We start from the raw sequence: 23,109 nt of genomic DNA on the forward strand, positions 1-23,109 counted from the left end.
CGGTAGGCTGGTTTTTAAAGTAGATAAGGTTTCTTCTCTTGATATCAAAACGCACCGTTCTGCTATTGAAGGAAACGACAATATGAAGTGTTTGTGAGAATTGACACGAACAGAAAATTTCCATGTCGTCGACGCGTTTTACAAAATCCGTCGCTGGCTGGCTAACTCGTTTCTGGTTCAAAATTGAGTTCCATGCGTGAGTGGGTATAGGGTTTTGTGGCTTCAAAACCTTTTTCCGTTTATATTCCCGCGCTCAAGCATCAAGAGGTTTAAGCTCCAGTTTACTCTGATTATACAGCGATTCTGCGGTGCAGAAACTACGCCGTTTTTGCACTCAAAATGGAAGTTGAAATGGAGACTTCTCCTAGCTATTTCGATCCCGAAGATCTCACTTCCAGAGAACAGTTTCGCCGTTATGGGTACAATCCCTAATTCTCCTATTCTCTCTGTTTCTCTTCCTATTGATTTATCACTTTCGTATTTTTTAGGTCTTGCGTTATCTAAATTGTTGAGAACCTATATTACGATTTTATTTTTGGAAAAGAGAGAGAATGCGTTGCACATTTCATAATCACCGATTGAACCTTATCTTCGACATTGAGCAATTAGATTAACTGGAATATTTTATGGCAATTGCGTTTCCTTTAGTATTCTCAATGTTATATGCAGGAAAAGGCACTCAACTTCAAGTGTATCGCCCCATAAAGACATTTCAGTGTCCAAGTTCAAGGAGTCTAGACTACTATACGAGGGGCAGAGTATCCACAGTCCGACAAATGCTGCACTTCTTCTTGAGAATATCAAACAAGAGACTGATAGCATTGGGTATACTGATCACTTTGGGGGTACACCTGCAAGGACACATTCTACTTTTAAAAGGAGATCGTCCATTGATAGTTACGGAATTTCAGAGGTTGATCTGGGTGCTGATTCCGTAAGAAGACATGGAAGTGAATCACTTAAGGCTTGCAAAATTGAGGATGATTCATTGACAGATATTGGAGAGACAATTTTTGGTCTATTTGCTTCTCTTCTTGATTCAGCTATTCAAGGTGCTTGAAATACCCACTTTTAGTGTTTGCTTTAATCTAAAACTTGCAAAGGTGAAACTGATGAAATAAATGATTTTGGTACTTTATATTACAATAGCAAAAAATGAGACTAATTTAGGACAGGTTAGACTGGTAACAGGGAAGAGGGAGGTGAAAAGGTGTTCGAAAACTAACTATTTTTCTCTCTTGTTTGTTTCTTATTTGGAGTTGTTTTGTTTGTGAATATAAATAGAAGAACGTGATAGTGCAAAGCTTCATATATAAGATCAGTTAGCTCTTTCTTATGCTGTGTTACTCAATCTCTTGATCTGTATACTTGTTATACAACTAGTGAACATGCAAGTTTCCTACTTTTATTTGGAGCAATTTCATGATATTTCAAAATTTTAATATTCAAATCTAATATGTTAATTTTGCTGGAATTAGGAATTATTTGCCATGGTAACTGCCTTTTTACTGTGGGAGGTGATGTTAAGGGTCTCAATATAACTAAATGCAATTTCTGAGCTAACTTTTTATTTTTTCTTATCCTCTTAAGAGGTATGGAAGATCGAGTGTAGAATGGTATTAGGTCCTAAGATGATGTAAAAAGCAGCTATAAGCTAGAAATTGAATAACAGAATAATATTTGTCGATGCTGCTAGATATTAGTGCGGAAATTTCTCTAAGAGCTCCAGAAGTACAGTGCTAAAGGAAAAAAAATTCCCTAGCCTATACTAGATTTTAGATATGTTCATTTAGGTTTGTAAACTCCAATCCTTGGTCTGTTAGGGCTGGGAATAAGGCTGTCATACGAATGTGTTTTTTATTCTCGAGGATTAAATGGTTTAGATAAATATTTCTTCTGTTCACACTCTTAGTTTATCATGATTATTTTATCTTAACCTGCAAATATCTTGAAGAAGCATTCTGATTATTCACTTATTCATTTCCATGGTAATTTCTTTTTGCAGGGTTGATGCCTATTCCTGATTTGATTTTAAGATTTGAGAAATCATGCAGGGACGTTTCGGAGTCTATTAGGTTTGTCTCATACTATGAAGGATTGTACAAGTTTTTATCATGTAAATATGTGCTCTAAATTTATTTACCTGGAAAGACTCTAGTTTGACACAGAGTTTTGTATTTATGAATGAATCTTTTTACTTTTGTCCAGTCTATAATTGTTATCCTTTAATTTCCTCGTATGATCTGAGACCTGTGGTATTAGAACTATGGCTTTCTCATGTTGCCAATGATTACTTTCAGTGACCATATTTCTTTAAAAGATTAAGCTGTGTCATGCAAGTTATGATTGATCTTTCTCAAGGTATTTGGATTGTGGAGGAATGATAATTTCTTCACGAAATATGTAATATCAGCATCTTAAGTGGTTGTATGACTGCAATATTGTGCATTATTTCTCTAGGTATGGGCCCAAAATACGACATCGAGTTGTAGAGGACAAATTGATGAGGCAGAAGGCTCAGCTTCTGCTCGATGAGGCTGCTTCCTGGTCTCTTCTTTGGTATTTATATGGGAAAGGCAATCAATCTTTATCCTCTGCTGTTTACTTCTATCAGAATTTATGTAATTGTTTTATGGGTGGATCATTGCCTTAGAAAGCTGCAGTTTAATAGTAAGAACATCACCGTAAATGTTCTTCATGGATATTCTTTGATGTGAATGCGCACACACACAAAAACACACAAAGGAAAGAAGAGTTAGTATATTTGGATCTTGAATTTATATGTACTCTCTTTTGGTATTGAACACACATATAGGGTGGGCAAATTGTTCAGTTAACCAAAAACCAAACCAAACTGATTCAATTTCAGTAGTTTGGTTTAATTTTTTTTATAATTCAGTTTGGTTTGGTTTTGAGTTCTGTTAACTTATGGTTATTTTGGTGCCATTTGATTTTGATAACAAACAACCAAAATGACTAAATCGAACCGAATACATATATTTATGTATAAAAATATACTTGTATATTATTTTAATGTATATAAGATTCATTTTACTAAATATATATATTTTACATATATTTTTTTGAATTTCGGTTAATTTGGTCTAGTTTTTTTGGTTAATTTTCCTGGTTTGTTTGGTTTTCCTTTTAAAAAGATTCAGTTATTTTGATTTCGTGAAAATTCAAACTGAACTGGTCAAATTGACTGAATGCTCACCCTAGACGCATGTATGGATGGGTGGCTCCAGATTTAATGTGCATATTTTATAGTCTTGATTTTCTTCTCCTCTCCATCCATCTTTTTCAGCTGTTAATGAAAAAATGGACGGGAAGTGGTAAGGTCTACTTCAGTGCTAAGATATTTAATATTTTTCACAAACTTAATGCGCATTTACTGCTTTCAGAAGGAAAACATTTTAGTAGAAGTCTATCCTCACCTATGTTAAGGTGCCTTTAAGGGCAACTGAAGATTAATGATAATGTAAAGCAGTGAAATTAGTTTTGACTGCTCCAATCTTCGTGATATTTATACAAATTTATTTATTATTGCTGGATTGATGTATCCCTACATCAGAAAACATCGGATTTTTTTCTGTCAATTACACTTTGATTCTGATGCCTATAATGCAGTATAATTGTTTCTCTTATTTTAAGCTTTAAATCATCATCTTTTATCCTTTTCCCTGGTTTTGGGGTTTGTGTTTCTACCGAATCTTATCTATTTGAGCTTTTGGTTTTATCAATGGTGATTTTTTTATTCTTCTTGCAGTGACAGAGGAACCCCCTGAAGAGCTTATTGTGGTATTTTCTCCTCTTTTTCCATGTGTTATTTAATAGGGAAAAGAATATCTCCTCTCTTCTAAAAATGTTATGCACTTTGACTTTCTATATAATTCAAAGAGTTTATTCTCATTTAGATCTATTTGGATTATGTCAGTCACCTTCAACATCACATTTGGAGGCTTGCCAGTTTGTTGTGAATGATCATAAAGCACAGTTATGCCTCCGGATAGTTCAGTGGCTTGAAGGTTTAGCCTCAAAAGCCCTTGATTTGGAAAGCAAGGTGATCAGTTTTCAATTTTCTTTATTTCATTGGTGCTAACTAATACATGGAGCTTTATTTCTGTTTTAGTTTCATGATTTTGGATGATTAGCAAAGCTATCTCTTACCCATAAGGAATTTGTTCTCGAGAATTTTATCCCTGTAAATTTATAAGAATTCTATGGGAAAATTGCCAAGATTGTGCTTATTTAGGAAGGGCTGGTGCTTTGAGTGATTTCATTTGTCACCACCACAATAAATAAACAAATAAAAGATAAAAGATAAAAAGAATGTTTTGCTTGCAAATCATCCTAGTTCCTAAATTGGTTTGCAGCATCACACAAGCTTCGTGGATTGTTGTTTGAACATATTCATTTATGTATTTAATAACTGCAACATTTAAACTTCTATAAAGCGATTAAGGTACGGAAATATATCTGGTTTCCCTTTTCCTTCAACTGAACAGATACATCTTTTAGATTATATTGGTGGAATTTATTCTTAAATTATTTATTTTGATGAGCAACCTGTGATTTGAATTAAAGCATCATCCTAAAATGGAATAGGAAATTCTGGGAGTTCATTAGTTGTCTATGACATATGTTTTTATTAATGTTGCAGGTGCGAGGATCTCATGTTGGTACTTATCTTCCCAATTCCGGAATTTGGCACCATACTCAAAGACTTCTGAAGAAAGGTGCCTCCAATACAAATACCGTTCACCACTTGGATTTTGATGCCCCAACACGCGAGCATGCTCATCAGCTACCGGATGATAAAGTACTCTTGCATTCCTTAAGCAATCTATAAATGCTGGGATACTTGTTTTAGTTTTGTACTGTTAAATTCAAGCATCTGTTGCTTGAGTTTCTGTCAGTGGATGTTAATTTGGTTATATTATTATGTTATTGACTTAAAAATGGAATGTGAGAGATAATGAACCATAATAAACATAATTTGTTTGTTGCTGCGTGAGTGTCCTCTATAAATACCTAAAACATAATACTTTAGCATTTTGTGTTTGCAGAAGCAAGATGAGTCTCTTCTGGAGGATGTCTGGACTCTTTTAAGGGCAGGAAGACTGGAGGAGGCATGTGACCTTTGCCGCTCTGCTGGACAGGTATTCAATGTTTAGAGGTTTAAGGTCATTGGTTTCAGTTTATTTTTATGTGACCCATTCTTGTTATGTGCTTCCTCAGCCGTGGAGAGCTGCAACATTGTGTCCCTTTGGTGGGTTGGACCTAGCTCCTTCCATTGAAGCCCTGGTGAAGAATGGGAAGAATAGAACCCTGCAAGCCATTGAATTAGAAAGTGGCATTGGTCAGCAATGGCGTCTATGGAAATGGGCTTCCTTTTGTGCATCAGAGGTAAGGTTCAAGAGAGAAGATAAAAATTTTCATTTACCTTAACTTTCAAAGCTAACTTGTTCCGTAATTATTTCTCTTGGTTATTCTGTGATAATATGTTCACTACTTTATTCTATTGGGAAAACTTCCAAGTTCCAGAGCTCTTCGCTGAGGATTTCCAAAATGCTCGTTTTGCATTTTTCCTATTCTTGTTTTTATACCAGAAGCTCTTCGCCCTCTAGAGATTCATGACCCCATTACCTTAATAGAATAATCTATTGAAAGTTGGTATCTTTTCTTTAATTGTTGAAGCAAATGGTTCAATTATTTTCTTATAGTTGACTCCTTTTTCCTCTTCATTGTTGCTTTGAAGAAAATTGCAGAGCAAAATGGTGGAAAATATGAAGTCGCTGTGTATGCATCACAATGCAGTGATTTAAAGCGCATGCTTCCAATCTGCACAGACTGGGAGGTATATTTTCTACTATTGAATGTTGATACAAATCGTGGAAATGATCTTTACATATTTATTGTATTTGTCTTGTATGTATAATGAGTTTTATAGATGATGGTGGTTTTTTTCAAAATACTTTGGTCCTACAGGTGTTTTGCTTTGGGATCATTTGTTGATATACTGTCTCTGGTTGCATACCTTGCACAGAGATGGTGAGGATCTGTTCCAGATTTGCTTCGCAACTTATTGCTTAACTCTTACATTGCTTATTCTCTAATCAGTTTTGGTCAAACTAAGCGTAGTAGTCATTGAATTAAAAAAAACTTCATTTGAATTTTCATTGACCACTTTAGGGTTCTCTGATGCCTTAGTTGGTTTGCATCAAATTTTGATACTGCTTGATTCTTGCTTTCTCTCTTTTTGCTAATTTTAAATTCCTTTGCTATTCCTTTTTATTTTTTTCTGTTGCCATTTAGAAAATAGGTTGAAATCTTACATTCAATGTGTTTGCAGTCAGCATGCTGGGCAATGGCAAAGTCTTGGCTTGATGTTCAGGTGGATTTAGAGCTAGCTCGCTCACAACCTGGGAGAATAGAACAGCTTAAAAGCTATGGAGATGATATTGATGGAAGCCCTGGACAAATTGATAGTGCATCTCACCCTTCCATTGGACCAGAAGGTTGGCCACTCCACGTTCTGAATCAGCAACCACGAGACTTTTCTGCTCTTCTTCAGAAACTTCACTCAGGGTATGCTTATGATTTGCCATTTCTATTTCATTCTTTTGTAGTCTCTTTGTTATGCTCTAATATGTGATATGTCTACCCTTTCTGCATGATTTAGAGAAACGATAAATGAAGCTGTTGCTCGAGGGTGCAAGGAACAGCAACGGCAAATTGAGGTTTCTCTCCCTATGAAGAATTTAGTACACTCGCATATGGATTTTTCTTTTGGCACTTTAGATTTATTAATTCATGGCATTGGATAGTGAAATATAATTTCACAATTTAAAAATTATGCATAGAAAAGGTGCCCCCTCCATAAAAGAAAAAAAGAATTATTGAATTTCTTTATTTGTAAATGCATGCTATTTTATTTCTATTACTTGTTCAATAGGGAATAGCTTCTCCTCATTTTCTTTAAACTATTTTCTAATCCATTGCAGATGGATCTTATGTTGGGTAACATACCGCACCTGCTGGATATGATCTGGGCATGGATCACACCTTCAGAGGATGATCAAAATGTCTTCAGGTAATTTATTAGGATTGGTCAAGTTGATTTCTTGTGGCAACATATCTTTTACTACCTTGCTCGTTCATTAGTGAAGCTCTAGGTGGAAAGTGTGGTCCTGAATATTTTCTTCCGTCTTTATCCATTTTAAGTTTGTGGTTAACTATTTCTAAGTTGATTTGTTGACCAATGTGAATTTTGTTTGCTGCCAGGCCTCATGGTGATCCTCAAATGATCCGCTTTGGTGCTCACCTAGTGCTTGTACTTAGATATTTACTTGCTGAGGAAATGAAGGATTCTTTTAGGGAGAAGCTTATGAATGTTGGAGACCTTATTCTACATATGTAAGTACTTACTAGTTATGATTTTACGCATTATGCTGTGCTGGTCTCTATTCAGTGAAATTTGCTTATTCTAACTAGATTCAAATCGATTACCTACTTTTCAGTAAAAATTTCAATAGAATAGGACAGAGAGGAAAGATGGGCACATGTGCTCTGGCACACAGGCACTCACCCTGATATTAGACTATATGCATATCTGATAGACCATGGTAGTGATTTTGAGGACCGTTTGTTGTTTATCCATGTGTTTGTTTTGTGTTGGAAATTGAGGCCTATTTTAGTGAGAATTCAAAGTTGCTTTATGCATAATCTCTTATTTGCAAATCCAAATTTCAGGTATGTGATGTTTCTTTTCTCAAAGCAACATGAAGAATTAGTTGGAATTTATGCTTCTCAGCTGGCACGTCACCGCTGCATTGACCTTTTTGTGCACATGATGGAACTGCGGCTAAATAGCAGGTAGTGTTGACTGGTGATTATGTTTATGTAAAGAAGGCATGAGAGAGAGAGAGAGAGAGAGAGAGAGAGAGAAACCTTTTTTCTTTTATTTTGTGTAAGTCTTCATTTGCATCCTTCTGCTTCATCACAGTTATTTAGAACATTGATATTCAAATTGGTCACGTATTATTGGCAAAACTAGATCATTGGGTATTTAATGCCTGGGCATCTTACATATGCTGTGGAAGGTGATGGTATGTAGTTCTGTTTTGCAACTTGTTATTAACAGTCTTGCTAAAGAATTTATAATGCTGAAACTCTATCTGTTTGTCCAAACCTTATGTGGAAGCATAGCCTTATGTGATGAGATCCCAATAGCATCCCTTCAGTGTTTTGTATTATATCCTTATTTTATGGGTTGCATTTTGAACAGGAAGGAAAATATCTCGATTTGTCATCATGATCAGAGTATGTACTTGTTTATAATATTGATGCGGTAAATTTTGCCCTTTTATCTGATAAACAGTGTGCATATCAAGTATAAAATTTTTCTTTCTGCTATGGAGTATTTGCCATTTTCTTCGGAGGTTGATTCAAAAGGCAGTTTTGAAGAAATCATTGAGAGGTACTTGACAGTTGGCAAACCATACTTTTTTTTCTTCAATTTCTGAGAACAAGTGCAACTATATGGTTACAATTGTCTGGTCAGCAATTGAATTACCATGTACTACAACAGGGTTCTATCAAGATCGCGGGAAATCAGAGTTGGAAAATATGACAAGTCATCAGATGTTGCAGAGCAGTTCCGTTTGCAGAGTCTTCAGAAAGCTATGGTGATCCAATGGCTTTGCTTCACACCACCCTCCACAATTACTAATGTTAAAGATGTCAGTGTCAAACTTCTTCTGCGGGCCTTAATGCATAGGTAATTGGTTGACATCATTTTGAAGTGGAATATCAGATTTCTTCACAATGATTACTTTACCTGACAATAGACTAATTTCTTGCCACTAGCAAGGATTTTCAAGCTGTAATTATGGCATTTGAACTTCTTTGACTGTTGAGAAATAAATTTCCATGACTGTTGTAGTGGGTGCTTTGATTTTTGGAGACGTGTTATTAAGTTGTTCAATGTACAAGACTCCTTGATTTGATAAGGTTGGGAAGGGTTTTCTAGTGCTTGCAACCCTACTCCTTGATTTTTGAAATAGGTTGTTCTGTTGCTGGAACCTATGAGCAACCTTACCACGTGCCAAGGCTTGTTGTCAAGTATTCAACTTCTGTCCAAAACAATAAGAGCTGTCATTGTTAATACTAGCTTTGTCTCTCCATCTTTGTATTTCTAGCGTCCGTTCTGAAATTTATATTTTGTTCTTTTCTATAGCAACATACTGTTCAGAGAATTTTCGCTGATTTCTATGTGGAGAATACCGGCAATGCCAATAGGCGCACATACATTGCTTAGTTTACTTGCTGAGCCATTGAAGCAGCTTTCAGAAATACCTGATACCCTTGAGGATTATTTTTCTGAAAATCTGAAAGAGTTTCAAGATTGGGTATGCAGTCTGTTAATATCTCCATTTAGTTCTTTCTCTATCTTGTATCCTCTGACAATTTTATTTGCTTTTGCATTGTAATTGTTACATCGGAATCGGTTTCTCTGATATTAATTTAGAGCGAGTACTACTCCTGTGATGCAACATATCGCAACTGGCTCAAAATTGAATTAGAGAACGCAGAGGTTCCACCCTTTGAACTCTCCATGGAGGAAAAAAAAAAAGCCATTACAGCAGCCAAGGAAACATTGAATTCATCTTTGTCATTGCTATTAAGTAAGTTAATATGGCCATCTCTTTTATTAATGCATGACAAGAACGCATGGACAGGGGAAATATGTGGCCTCATACCATTGTTTTCATTGAGGGTGGCAGATTGATGCTGCCTGCCATTCTCTTTCATTCATGAACTATTTGGGGAGTTAGTAATGTTTTAATATATGTGCTTCAAACGCTTCCCATAGGGAAAGAAAACCCTTGGTTGACTCCTGTTGAAGATCAAGCATATGAGTCAGCAGCACCTACATTTCTCGAACTGCATGCTACTGCTATGCTCTGCCTGCCTTCTGGTGAATGTATGTGCCCAGATGCCACCATTTGTACTGCATTAATGAGTGCCCTGTACTCTTCAGTGAGTGAAGAGATTGTGTTACACCGCCAATTAATGGTATGTTTAGATGAATATTTTGTTTTCTTTACGAGTTAAAACTGAAAAGGATTGAGAATGGTTTTCCTCACATTTTGAATGCAGGGTATGTGATTATGATCAATGTCACGCATCAAAATCCTAAACCTTAATTAAGTTAAAATTTAAAACTCGTTTTGCTGGTCCATTGAACTAGTGGCTTGGGTCATATGGATAGCTGATTTTTCAGATTCAATTAATGGTACATTCTTAGAGGTTGTAACTTGCAGAATAAAATTTGAGCATCTTAGATTATCTTGCAGGGTAAAATTGTAGCTCAACTTATAACCAAGTCCTGGGGCTAAAAAGAGACTTGGTTTTTCTGTCATAAACTTAGAACTGTGAAGTTCTTTGGTTAAATTATATCTATTGGACTTGAATGCCTGAGTTAGGATTGTTTCTTGGGGCAATGCTAGTGCTTGGTTTTATGGTGGGGAGATAGTTGGGTTGTTGTGGGCTCACTTACAACATTATTGTGTTTTTATAGTATTCAAACATGTATGTCTTCTAGATCAAGAATGGGTTGCTATGAAGTTCAGGTCTTTATGAGGAGTGTGAAAGCATGCAAAAATGTAATTAAATCAGGAGTGAAGACGCTATAATGAATTAATGATAGTTTAATCTAGCTTGTATAGAGGAAATCAATCTGTCAGATAATTCTTTGTCATACTATTGTTCATGACCTGAATTTTATTGAGCAGGTGAATGTTGCCCTTTCACCAAGGGATAATTACTGCATTGAAGTTGTTCTTCGCTGTTTGGCAGTAGATGGTGATGGCCTTGGGTCACACCAAGCTAATGATGGTGGTATTCTTGGTACCGTCATGGCAGCTGGATTTAAAGGTAAAAGACAATATTGCATCTAGTTCTGGCCTAATATGTGCTTACACTGTTCTCTAAAGCCTGTAAGTTGATTATTGAATTTGTAGAATATTCTGTTGTAGCTTTTTTTGGTGTACTGGGATATTCTGACTAGCCGAACTTAAAATAAAGTACTTTAATAAATAACTTAGACGTTAAGCTGCATTCTGCACATGTTTATTCTTCTTGTGCTGTTTAGTTACCTTTCATTTGATTGTTTCTGAAGATAATTTGTTTGATTACTTGTTATCTGTAAAGGAAACAAAGAACATATCATCAATTTAAAACCATGGAGAGACTCAACCAAATTGAATCAATTCAAACAATGGAGGAAATCTTTAATGCCGTGTGGCACCTCATTATTTCAAATGTTTCCTATGCTTTGGAATTATTGATGTATATTTGATTGGGTGGTCTTTATGGATTGGTATTCTCGGGGAAGGGGGTTGAAGAAGATGAGGAAGGAAATTTAAACTATTGTAACATCTTATAATTGGGTCATGCCATCATTTAATTTCTCAACCTTTAGGATATGGTCATAAGGTGTGAAGAATAATGACACCATGAATATCTCATATATTGTTGATGATGGAAAATAAGAAGCAAAAGCAAATATTCTCTGCAAACTATAGGGATAGGTGAAGGAGCTGTTGGCAATGGAACCAAATATTTATATATATACACAGTTACATACATATGCATCGCTACAACGGGAACTTTAAAGCCAGAGAAAAGTTGCCGGTAGGGGCATTGGTGCTTAACTGGATTTAAAATTATCTAATGCAGGGGAGCTTGTTCGGTTTCAAGCGGGAGTTACAATGGAAATATCCAGATTAGATGCTTGGTATTCAAGTGCAGATGGTTCTTTGGAAGACCCAGCAACTTATATTGTACGGGGTCTTTGTCGCAGGTGTTGCCTCCCTGAAGTCATTCTTCGGTGTATGCAGGTAATTTTATTCTTTGGAAGAGCTGGATCTGTTTTGTTTGTATTCGTTGCTTTATAGGACTGTTTCAAGCCCCTTGGCCCTAGGCCAGGTTTTCTTATAGCATTCTGGAATTGAATGGAGTGAATAATGTACAAGACAAGGAGTGCAACACCAAGAATTGAAATTATGCTCATTCTTTTGGTTGTGGAGCTGGCATATTAATGTACTTCGATGTTGTGTTCTTGATTTGACGAATTAAGTTGAAATCTCCTCCTGACTATAGCAACTCATAGTTGTTATTTGCACCTATTGGTATCAGATAACATGTTATCTTACTTATTTACTTTGTTTGTTGGTTGATTTATTTTTATCATTATTATTTTTTAATGAGTAACAAATTGTAGTTAATATATTATGGCGAGTGGTATTTTCATTTAATTGAATAACAAGTCTCCTTGTTATATCCTAATGATTTCCTTTTAAAAATAAGTTTTAGAAATTTTATTGACTTGCATTATTTTCATTCATGCTTTGCCTACCTCTTTAATGCAATAGTTACTACTACAACTTATAGTGGAACAGCTAAGGCTTCTATTATCTTGTGTTATGTTCCATCAGACACACATACACACACACACATATGTATAATTCATTGGCAGAATAATGTTGTGAGCTATACAATAAGGGGTAAACCTCCCCTAGGCTGACCGAATTGGTGAAAAATCTTGTAAGCAAGAGTATTTAAACCTGAGACCTCTTACTCTGCACATTTATATAGAAAGTGTAGGGACAGACTACACCTATAATGTAATAAAATTGTGTCAAAAATAACCTTTATATCACAATCCACCACTAACTGTGTTGCCATTTCTGTGGTGACCATTGCAGTAACTCAATTTTCTATCATGCAATTAACAGTAATGCTATTCCTCAGGTATCTGTTTCACTAATGGAGTCGGGCAATCCACCAGAAAAACATGATGAGTTGATTGAACTTGTTGCTTGCCCAGATACTGGGTTTCTCCATTTGTTTAGTCAGCAACAACTGCAGGTAAGTGAATGACTAGTTTGCTCATATGTGAAAAAGAAAAGAAACACTAATTACATAGGCTTATAAATGTGGCAATGTTTCTTTTTGAGGGTTTTCTATCTTGTACACCCATCAATGCCACTTATCGGAAGCGTTAATTATGGCATTCACCTAGCATTGTGAAGAAGGCATACGACTGTCAATTTTAAGGATTTATAACTTTATGACTTGCCTCCAACTTCTTACTTCTTACCAAGATTTTGTAGTTACTAATTTGGACTGAATAGATGAGAAGGATTCAAACGTTAATATAATTAATAGTGCTGCAACTGACGTCCAATTGTGTCTCATGTTCAGGAATTTCTATTGTTTGAGAGAGAATATTCAATATGCAAAATGGAGCTTGAAGAGGGACTCTCATTTTGATCATTTGCACCGTGAAATTCTTCATTGGAGCAGTACTTTTGTGCTTACAACAAGATGAGTTCAATAGGATTTTTCTCTCTATGTTGCACAGCATTTGCAGATGGAACACCTCAAATTTCACTGGCCATTCCCGTGCAAAATCTTCTGAGTTGCCGAATAGCTGGGTTTCTTTTGGTGCCATCACATTTTAGTTCAGCGACGGTCCACTTAGCTCTACTTCCCAGTTTTCTTGACGTCGAGGCATATTTTGTAGCTGTTGTGTGAGCAATTTTTGTATTTTTGTATTTTTTTTTATAAATAGCATCTGCCCTCTGGTCTATGCACTGACCATTACTTATTCCTGTAATCTTTTAATTGTCCGTTAAAATGGTACAACATAAGAAATCAGTTACTCCAATCTAATAGAGATGCCATTAATTGGTATAGAAAACCAAAATCAGTTAATAAGTTTGTCGTTCAAGGTTTAATTAAGTACAAATTTTGAATGAAAATGGTATAGAAGTAGTGTGAAAGGAATTTCTCTCTAATGCAATTTGGAGAATCAAATTCAGAATTTTCATGGAAAATATTTTTTGCTGAATTAAAATTGTTTAGTTTAAAATACAACACAATGTTTAGAGAAAAATATAATGCTATCAACAGATTGTTCCTCTAATCTTTATTAATGGAAATAATTTCTAAGAAAAAAAAAAAGATTATGGAATGATTTTATGCATAATTTTTATTACGAGGCTCAACTATTATTTTCAAAATTTATATCATTTGATTGATATTTTAAAGCAATTTTAATTCTGAATATAAATATAAATTAATAAATGATTGGAAGGGACTTCCAACATTAAGGTAAAAAATATATATTAAAGAGTTAAGAGAGGCTCCGCAGCCAAAAGAAAAAGAAAAAGAAAAAAACATCTTGAAAGGGCTCTAAGCTTCAAGCCCAACACAGAATCTCTCTTTTTCCTGCAAAACCTTCACTGTAGTACCCGCGTGTCCTTCCCTCTCTATGTCTCGATGTAGCAAAATCTTATTTTCCCTTCCCAAGCTCAGATTTTCCCGAACCACAATCCTTCACTTTCTCAGCGTCCAGACACTAAATCAAAATCTACATCTTTTCGAATGAAACCTTTTATCACTGTGGTTTTCATGACCAGGCGCACATTCTTTTGCTGTATTGAGATCCACTCATGAACATATAACCTCAAAATTTCTCTAAAACCCAATTTCGTATCTGAATTGAGCTTTCTGAGATTGGTGTTATTTTAGTTTCTCTTGTTTTCTTTCATTTTCTTGGCACCCAAACAACTCTAAAACCCAATTTTCGTATCTGAATTGAGCTTTCTGAGATTGTTGTTATTTTAGTTTCTCTTATTTTCCTTCATTTTTTTGGCATCCAAACAACTTTGAAAACCTGAATTTAGCAGAGAAGTTCAATTAGGATCTTTAAAGCCTCAAATTCTCAAAGAGCTCAACCTGGGTGTTCCATTACATCTCTCAAATAGTCAAATTCATTTATAAATGCTTTTCCTTTCATTACGCCCTGCCTGTATATTCGTTCAATTTCTTATTATTCAAACACCAATATAAGACTTTGCTTCTCCAGCAATAAGAAAAAATAATAAAGGAGGACTTTTTACATGGGCGTCTCCTTTAAAATCTCAAAAACTGGTACTAGGTTCCGTGCAAAGCCTGTTATTCCACCAGAGCCTGCTCTGGATGAGGTTTCAGGGAATTCTAAGGAAAGCTCAGTGATTGGCTCGAAGAATGAATCTTCTTCGAGAAAGCTCCAGGTAATTATTGAAATTCAATCAGTCTGTGTTAACTGCAGACATGGATTAAGTGGAAACTAAAAGAAAAGGGAGGAAATAATAATAAAAAAAAAAACGGAACTGATTTGATGAAGTGATTCTTAGCTAAGCATTTCCGATCAAATTGCTTAGTCCAATAGAAGGCACTATTGTTTTTATGGCATTTCTCAACTGAAATGAGAACTAATTGTTGACTTAGCTTTTGTTGTGATTCATTGGATTCTTTTTAGTTGTTTAAGAAAGTAGGGAAGAGAGATCCAATTTTGAAACTTATTTGGAACTTTGCGTTCTGGTAGTATTGCTCACTTGGTTTGTTGATTTTGAGTAGTCTTTCCCACTGAATGTGTTAAATGTGGTACTTCTATTGATTTTGTTGCTATGCTGCCTGTATGTGAAGAAGAGTGCTTACTCCGTTTTGGTTGTAAAGTCAGTGATGCAAAAGAAAAGATCCTTCCTCATCTCGATCATGTTTGTTACTTACCAAATGGAGCATGAGATTTTTCACAAAATGCAGAATTTGATTAACACCTGAACTTAACTTCTGTAATTTGTCATTCCACATGGTGAAGGTAGATTTTCACTAGACATGGTGGTAATACTACTTTTTTGTACTCATTTTTTAAAAGCTGGTCCTTGAAAATTAAATTCATTTTTTTTTTCGGTTTTTCCCGAGAGTTTGGTAGATGCATACCAAATTTTACCTTAAATTATTGTCCATTTTGCTTTCCGTTTTATGGCAAAGGTTCTTATTTTATTTTTTATCCTTTTTTTATTATTATTTTCAGATTGGGAGCCCTTGTCTGATTTGTATGTGGATCTAAGAGTCAGTGTTCATGCTATATACTCTGTTCTGTTTTAAATATATGATATTTTGGAATATTTTTTGGCATTAGGTTGATGTTGTTGAGGGCAGTGAGGATGTCTCTGGAGTTTCAAGTTCAGCCATCTCTGGTAAAGCATATGGTTTATAATCATGTTGGACTAACCTTTTTTTTTTTTTTTTTTTTTGGTAGTTGTCTTTCAAGTTCAGGCTCTTTACTTTTTTTTTTTTCTATCTTCTCTTTTGCTAGACGGTGAAGTTTCATTCACGTTGAATCTCTACCCAGATGGATATTCTATTGGAAATCCTTCAGAGGTTTGTTATTTTCTGGAGAGAAATGAAGTCAATAGAAAGTGTTTGAGAGAATAGAAAAGAAGAGAAGAAGAGAGAGAGAGAGAGAGAGGGGGGGAGGTGTTGTTAATGCCTTTCAGTGCAATTTTTATGTTTGATTTTCATAACTATGTTGTTTTGGGATATCCAGAATGAGGCTGTCCATCAAGCTATACTTCAAGATGCTTCAAAGTTGTTACATCCATATGATAAGACATCTGAAACTCTCTTTTTGGTAAACATTGACTATTTTTCTTTTCTTCAGTACTTGCTAGTAGTTTATTCTGATTAATCCTTAGAATAGTTCTATGTAGAAATGAGATATATTCTATATTTGCTTCACCTTGGGTGGACATATGTACATATCCACATATTGGAGCTTATTAATGGCACAATATGGAAAAGAGTAGTAATTGCCATGTTTAATGGTTTAGTTAACTTCACGTTTTGTAGTCTTTTTTATCAGCATAACCTATTTGATGTGGAGGCAACAGAAGATGGCCTGTCTTCAAAAGCATCTTTTATTGTCAAATAAAATCTTCATCTCAGTATTTTAAATTAAATGATGAGGCCAGTGCGTTGTATCCTTAAAATATCTTGTGATCCGCATCGTAATGACACTTAGATTTCACTATCTGTTTCTCTTACTTTTTTCAACTGACTTTCTTGTCCATATATTTGTATATGTTTTTGAAGGCAATTGAATCTGGCCGGTTGCCTGGAGATATTCTGGATGATATACCTCGCAAATATGTTAATGGGACACTCATTTGTGAGGTGAGTTCTTGAAGCATGCATCTTTTTGTCTACCAACCAAACAACGTTACCATGACGCAGATTTTCTTTGAATGAGTAAATAAATAATAAGCATTTGAGTAATTATCTTACATGTATGTAAGCATTCACATGAGCTTGTGTATGTATGGAGAGAAGCAAATCCATTGGAGCTGAAATATATTCACAGGTTTCAATTACCAATATCAAAACTCTTGCAGGTACGAGATTATCGAAAATGTCCTCCTGAGCAAGGTTCTTGTATTCCATCTGTAGGCTGGCTCCCTATTGTAAATAGAGTGCGCCTCAGAATGTCATTGGAGAATGTAGTGAAGGATATCCCATTGATCTCAGATAATTCTTGGACTTATGGTGATTTGATGGTAAGTATCACTTAATTCATTTGATCCTTGGAATATTTTTGTCATTTGTAGTTGTCTATAGTCAGATAGTTTTATTCACTGTTCACTGTAGGAAGTGGAATCCCGGATATTGAAAGCCTTGCAACCACGTCTTTTTCTAGATCCTACTCCCAAATTGGATAGGCTTTGTAATAACCCAACTGCCACAAACGTAAGAAATTTGGATACTGGTTCGAATTTTTTTGGCTGGAAGAATTAATTTTACGTTTTTTAACTGTTTTGAGCATCATTTGCAGCTCAATTTAGGTCTGAGCAGCTTGCGACGAAAAAGATTGAGGCAGATGCCTGAAGTTACGGTCACGTCTAGCAGCAGAATCCATGGGAAGAAAGTTTGCATAGATCGAGTGCTAGAAAGCTCCAACAGCAGGTTAGGAGATTCAGGAATGATCTCTGGCAATATGATGCCGCAGAGTGTCCAGGAGAATCTGACCACTCAAAACCTTGTTCCAAACATGTTACCCTTACGAGCAAGAAGCTTTGTATCTGATGGCAATGTTTCAGCACTCCCTTTGGTATCACAGCAATCAAGGTATCAGTTGGGGTTAGGAACCCCAAGAAGTATGCAGGATCAGGGGTCAGGGTCTCTTGTTAACATTCCAGGAGCTTCCCCTGCTGGGCAGGACATGATGATCACATATGGTGACCATATTAATTCTGGTGCTTCTCTTCATGGTAAGAGGGAGAATCAAGATGGGCAAATGTCACCCTTATCTAGTTTTAATAAGAGGGCAAGGGTCACCTCAGTAGGTCCTGATGGAATGCAACAGCAGCAATTAGGACCACATATCGATGGTCTCCATGCATCAGATATGAACTGGAAGAATTCTTTATTACCGCACCAAGCAACAGCAAGAGGGATTCACTATGCTAATACAGGCATTCAGAAGTATCCCCAGCAGGTGTTTGAAGGGGTTATGAATCAAAATGCTATGCCAACATCATTTTCTGCTCCACAGCAAGGTGTAAGATTTGGTCCAAAGGAAGAGCAGTTTGAAACAGAAAAGTTAGATGTCTCAGAGCTCAATCAGGGTAAAAATGATATGATGGATACAGAAATGGGCCATCTGGACCAACAGCCATCACGGTTACAACAAAGATTACCACCTCATCTCATGAGATCTAATTTCTCTCAGACAGCCTGGAACAATCTAAGCCAAGATTCAAGGAAGGAGGAACAAATTCAAGGAAAGAGGAAAACAGTGCAAAGTCCTAGGTTATCTGCTGGAACTTTTCCTCAATCACCATTATCTTCAAAATCTGGGGAATTTTCTAGTGGTTCTGCTGGGCCTCACTTTGGAGCAGTTGCAGCAAATGCTGCAATTGGATCATCACAAAAGGAGAAGTCAGCCGTCACCTCAGTTCTTGCTGTTGGTGGAACCCCATCTTTGACTTCAAGTGCTAATGATTCCTTGCAACGACAACACCAATCCCAGGTTGCCCAAAAGAGAAGATCTAATTCTCTCCCCAAAACCCCAGTAATGAGCGGCGTTGGTTCCCCTGCTAGTGTTAGTAATATAAGTGTTCCGTTAAACGCAAATAGTCCTTCAGTTGGAACCCCACCTATGGCTGATCAAACCATGCTTGAAAGGTTATCAAAGATTGAGATGGTGACTATAAGGTATGATGTCCTTCATCCCTTCTTTCCTCCCCTAACTTTAGATGGAAAATTTATCTATGTTATGGAGCTGCTGTATTTAGGGTATTTTTATCTAGTATTCCTTTGCTCCTTTTCTTCTCATGTGTAGCTAAGAAGGTCCAAGTCAGTTTCTTTATTAGTGGATGGTGGTTAAACTAGTTCTTTATTGTCGTGGGTAATTGTTAGTCTTAAAAGGTTGGGGAATGATGAAAGATGTAAGCAAAATTTTAAAATAAAGGTCTGAGTTCCTTAAAGAGACTGAGAGTTCTCTGAAAGTAAGCTCTAAGAGATCGTAGGGTTCTCCCTTAACGAGCCCCTGATTCTATCTTTAGATTCAATCAAATAGAACCATAACTAAATCCAAATTGGGACCATAGCAATATACTGGATAAGACAATCATTTTTTCTTTCTGGACAAGCATTAACATGATCGTTCAAGATTGTAGTCTTTTATGTTCCTTTTCATTGGAGCATGAGCAAGTTGAGGTACAGATTGTCTATAAACTATTCTTTTACGTTTAATTCTTCTTCATTAGTTTCTCTTGTGATTGAAATATGTGCTTTATTGTTTTTCTTGTTCTGTTGGCTGCTTTTCCAGGCATCAACTCAACAGCAAGAAAAACAAGGTTGATGATTTCCCTGTCAGGAAACCCAATACATATTCACATCAAAATGTGATGGCTTGTCTTTCCAATTTACCCAACAATGAGGATTTGAAAGATGATGCCAGTGCAAGACAATTGTTCAAGTCAGTCGTAGGTGGCAGCATGAATGTCTTGAAGATAAGAATTATAAATTTTTTGCTGGCTGATCGAGTAATTCAAGGTTAGACATGTTATCAATAGAATTATAAGATCTGCCTGTTGTAAATTTTAACTGAATTACCTTTCCTTCCTAAAATTTTTTTTATTTGTACAGGGAATGCTGTTTCTTTTGTTCCTAGGTCACGCACTAGAATGATTTTGTCAGAGAAACCAAATGATGGTACTGTAGCAATGCATTATGGAGAACCAGAAGACGGTGATCCTCTGTCTGTAGAGGATTATCTCCCATCATTGCCCAATACTGTGAGTTCGTTATGCTGATTAGAGTGCTTGACATAAGGGCATGTTAGTCTAAGAGGAATTTTCCTCTAGATTTGATTTGATGCTACGTGATCCCCATTATTTTGTTTTGCAAGTGTGTATATCTGTGAGGTCTGCTTGGCAGTTGCATATGAAGAATATTGGCTTCTAGTACAAATCTCTAGCTTCCATAACCATAAATTTCTGTAACAAACACTATGATTTGGTTTGGGCTTTTCATCTTAATTCTTTCCTTCAGTGTTCTGTTATAGCAAGTCTACTAGTACTTTTATTCATTGATTCCCTGTAGGTTGTTGATCTTTAAAAATTTTAACTCTTATGCAAATTAGATTTCATTTCTTTGTTTATAAAGTAGAGCTGCATGGATCACAACAGTGACTGTTGAGATCTTTAGAGTGGACACTTGGTGTTAACATTTGCATGGGGTGGAAACTCTAAATTGGCATTGTGTTCACAAAAGTCAAGTCATGGTATTGAAATTTGCTTATCCTGTCAAGTTTATTCCTTATGTTCTGTTTTATATATCTGACTGCCTTCTATTACAGCATTTTGCAGATTTGCTTGCAGCGCAATTTTGTTCACTGGTACGTTTTGATGGGGAAAAATATTTCTTTATAATAATTTTGATTTGGATTTATGGATTTGTTGTGCAATTGACCTTGAGTGATGCTATTTGCTTGTGTAGATGATACGTGAAGGTTATCTTGTGGAAGATAATATTCAACCAAAGCCTACCCAGATGAATATTGCATCGACTAGTCAACCAATTGCTGTTGGAATCCCTCCTAATAACTCAGCAGCTGAGGTGCAAAAATACAATGAAGCAGTTTCGGCTCAGGCTCCCAATGACATAAAACCAAGTCTGAGCGGGAATGCTTCCATTAATCCCTCTCAGAATCTATTAGCGAATGCTAGGATGCTGCCTCCTGGAAACCCAAAAGCCTTACCAATGTCTCAAGGTCTTGTGTCTGCAGTTTCAATGGCTGCAAGATCACAACAGCTAGACCCTCAGTCATCTCTTCAACAGCAGCAGCAACAACCACCACAGTTGCAGCAGCAACCACAGCAGCAGCAGCAGCAAAATCAACATTCCATGATTCAACAACAGCATTCACAGTTCCAGAGGTCAGCAATGATGCTTCCTTCTAATTCACTCTCTCACTTGAATGCTCTTGGGCAGAATTCTAATATGCAGCTGGGCAATCACATGGTCAATAAGCCTTCGCACCTTCAGCATCAGCTGCTACAGCAGCAGCAGCAGCAACAACAACCACAAATGCAACAGAAGAAAATGATGATGGGGCTTGGAACAGCAATGGGCATGGGAAATATGGCCAACAATATGGTTGGTCTAGGAGGCCACAGTAATACCATGGGCCTTGGTGGTGCAAGGGGAATGGGACCTGGAATCTCGGGGCCAATGTCATCTATTTCTGGAATGAATAATGTGGGTCAAAACTCAATGAATCTTGGTCAAGCTTCAAGTATTACCAATGTAATAAGTCAGCAGATCCGTGCCGGACAAATGTCTCAGGCACAAGCTGCTTTTCTGACATCTAAACTTAGGATGAGGCCAAGCATTTTGGGGCCCTCTCAGTCTGGCATAGCTGGGATGTCAGGAGCCAGACAGATCCAACCAGGTTCTGCTAGTCTTTCCATGCTGGGCCAATCTCTGAACCGAGCTAACATGAATCCAATGCAACGAAGTGCAATAGGCCCAATGGGTCCACCAAAATTGATGGCAGGGGTGAACCTTTATGTGAACCAGCAGCAGCAGCAGCAGCAACTGCACTTACAACAGCAACAACAGTTCCAGCAGCAGCAGCAGCAACAACAGCAGCAGCAGCAGCAATTACAGCAACTACAACAGCAGCAGTTACAGTTACAGCAGCAGCAGCAACAGCAACTGCAACAGCAGCAAGATCCATCCTCATCACTGCAGGCTGTTGTTTCACCTCCACAAGTAGGTTCACCATCAACCATGGTTATTCCACAACTGAATCAACAAGCACAACAGCAGCCCCAGCAACAGCCTAGTCCACAGCAAATGAGCCAGCGAACACCCATGAGTCCACAGTTGAGTTCAGGAGCGATTCATGCAATGAGTGCTGGTAATCCAGAAGCTTGTCCTGCCAGTCCACAGTTGAGTTCTCAAACCCTAGGCTCAGTTGGAAGTATAACAAATTCTCCAATGGAGCTCCAAGGGGTAAACAAAAGCAACTCTGTTAGTAATGGATAGTAAAGTTCATATACCTAGTTCAAAGCTACATCCTCTCTGAGCTACTCTTTCACAAAAACAAAGAGCTTCATAGCCAGAATATTTCATCGAAGCTAGCAGGAAGAGTATTATTTGCATGTATAGTTGTTACTTAGAATAATGTGAGTTCTAAGAGAGTGGAGCATCCATGCATGAGATTTTCATATCTAAGTTGCAGTAACATATTCAAACCTGCTAAGGGTCATGTAGGAGTAAGGAAACCATATGAAGTGTGATGGAAGGGTCAACTGATTATGAAGTTTGTTATTATTAGTTTGATCAGTTAAGTTTTTGTTTCCTAGTCCTTAACTGCTTGGTTTTTATCATAAAATCAATAGAATAATTAGAAACTGTACATGAACAATTTGCATCCTAGATCCTAAAGAGCTCACAACAATTTGGATTTTGCTGTAAAACAAATAGAATAATAATGATGTTTGATATATATAAGAATTTGATTTTATATGAGAAAAGAGAAAAGGAAAAGTTAATCACGACAAGAATATGTATTTCGCCTTTCATATTCATTCCTGTGTTCCTCAAAATTACTTTTTGTCTGATCAAACATTTTATTTTACTCGTCTCCAGAACAGCAAGAACTTCAAAAAAAAAAAAAAAAAAAAAAAAGCAAGTAAACAG

At 36.4% G+C, this 23,109-nt stretch overlaps 2 protein-coding genes across 2 annotated transcripts; both read left to right on the forward strand.

Moving 5' to 3' along the window:
* The first annotated feature begins 162 nt into the window (after positions 1–162).
* LOC105631364 (nuclear pore complex protein) lies at positions 163–13,788 on the forward strand. The gene is made up of 24 exons (XM_012213458.4): positions 163–419; positions 670–1,052; positions 2,006–2,075; positions 2,461–2,576; positions 3,770–3,801; positions 3,938–4,063; positions 4,664–4,822; positions 5,070–5,162; positions 5,242–5,409; positions 5,762–5,860; positions 6,356–6,591; positions 6,686–6,743; positions 7,008–7,096; positions 7,288–7,419; positions 7,756–7,878; positions 8,384–8,482; positions 8,594–8,782; positions 9,242–9,413; positions 9,533–9,689; positions 9,878–10,080; positions 10,800–10,941; positions 11,746–11,906; positions 12,820–12,936; positions 13,273–13,788. The coding sequence occupies exons 1-24, from the start codon at positions 340–342 to the stop codon at positions 13,339–13,341; spliced, it is 3,273 nt and encodes a 1,090-aa protein (XP_012068848.3). The 5' UTR covers positions 163–339; the 3' UTR covers positions 13,342–13,788.
* A 441-nt stretch (positions 13,789–14,229) lies between these two features.
* LOC105631363 (nuclear receptor coactivator) lies at positions 14,230–22,779 on the forward strand. Its single transcript, XM_012213457.4, has 12 exons — positions 14,230–15,128; positions 16,040–16,097; positions 16,217–16,281; positions 16,448–16,531; positions 16,993–17,073; positions 17,292–17,453; positions 17,545–17,643; positions 17,729–19,110; positions 19,727–19,953; positions 20,047–20,195; positions 20,759–20,797; positions 20,899–22,779. The coding sequence occupies exons 1-12, from the start codon at positions 14,976–14,978 to the stop codon at positions 22,450–22,452; spliced, it is 4,053 nt and encodes a 1,350-aa protein (XP_012068847.1). The 5' UTR covers positions 14,230–14,975; the 3' UTR covers positions 22,453–22,779.
* The last annotated feature ends 330 nt before the right edge of the window (positions 22,780–23,109 follow it).

This window comes from Jatropha curcas, chromosome 1, assembly GCF_041381405.1.
Source record: "Jatropha curcas cultivar XTBG-Jc1 chromosome 1, XTBG_Jcur_1.0, whole genome shotgun sequence".
NCBI lineage: Eukaryota > Viridiplantae > Streptophyta > Magnoliopsida > Malpighiales > Euphorbiaceae > Jatropha > Jatropha curcas.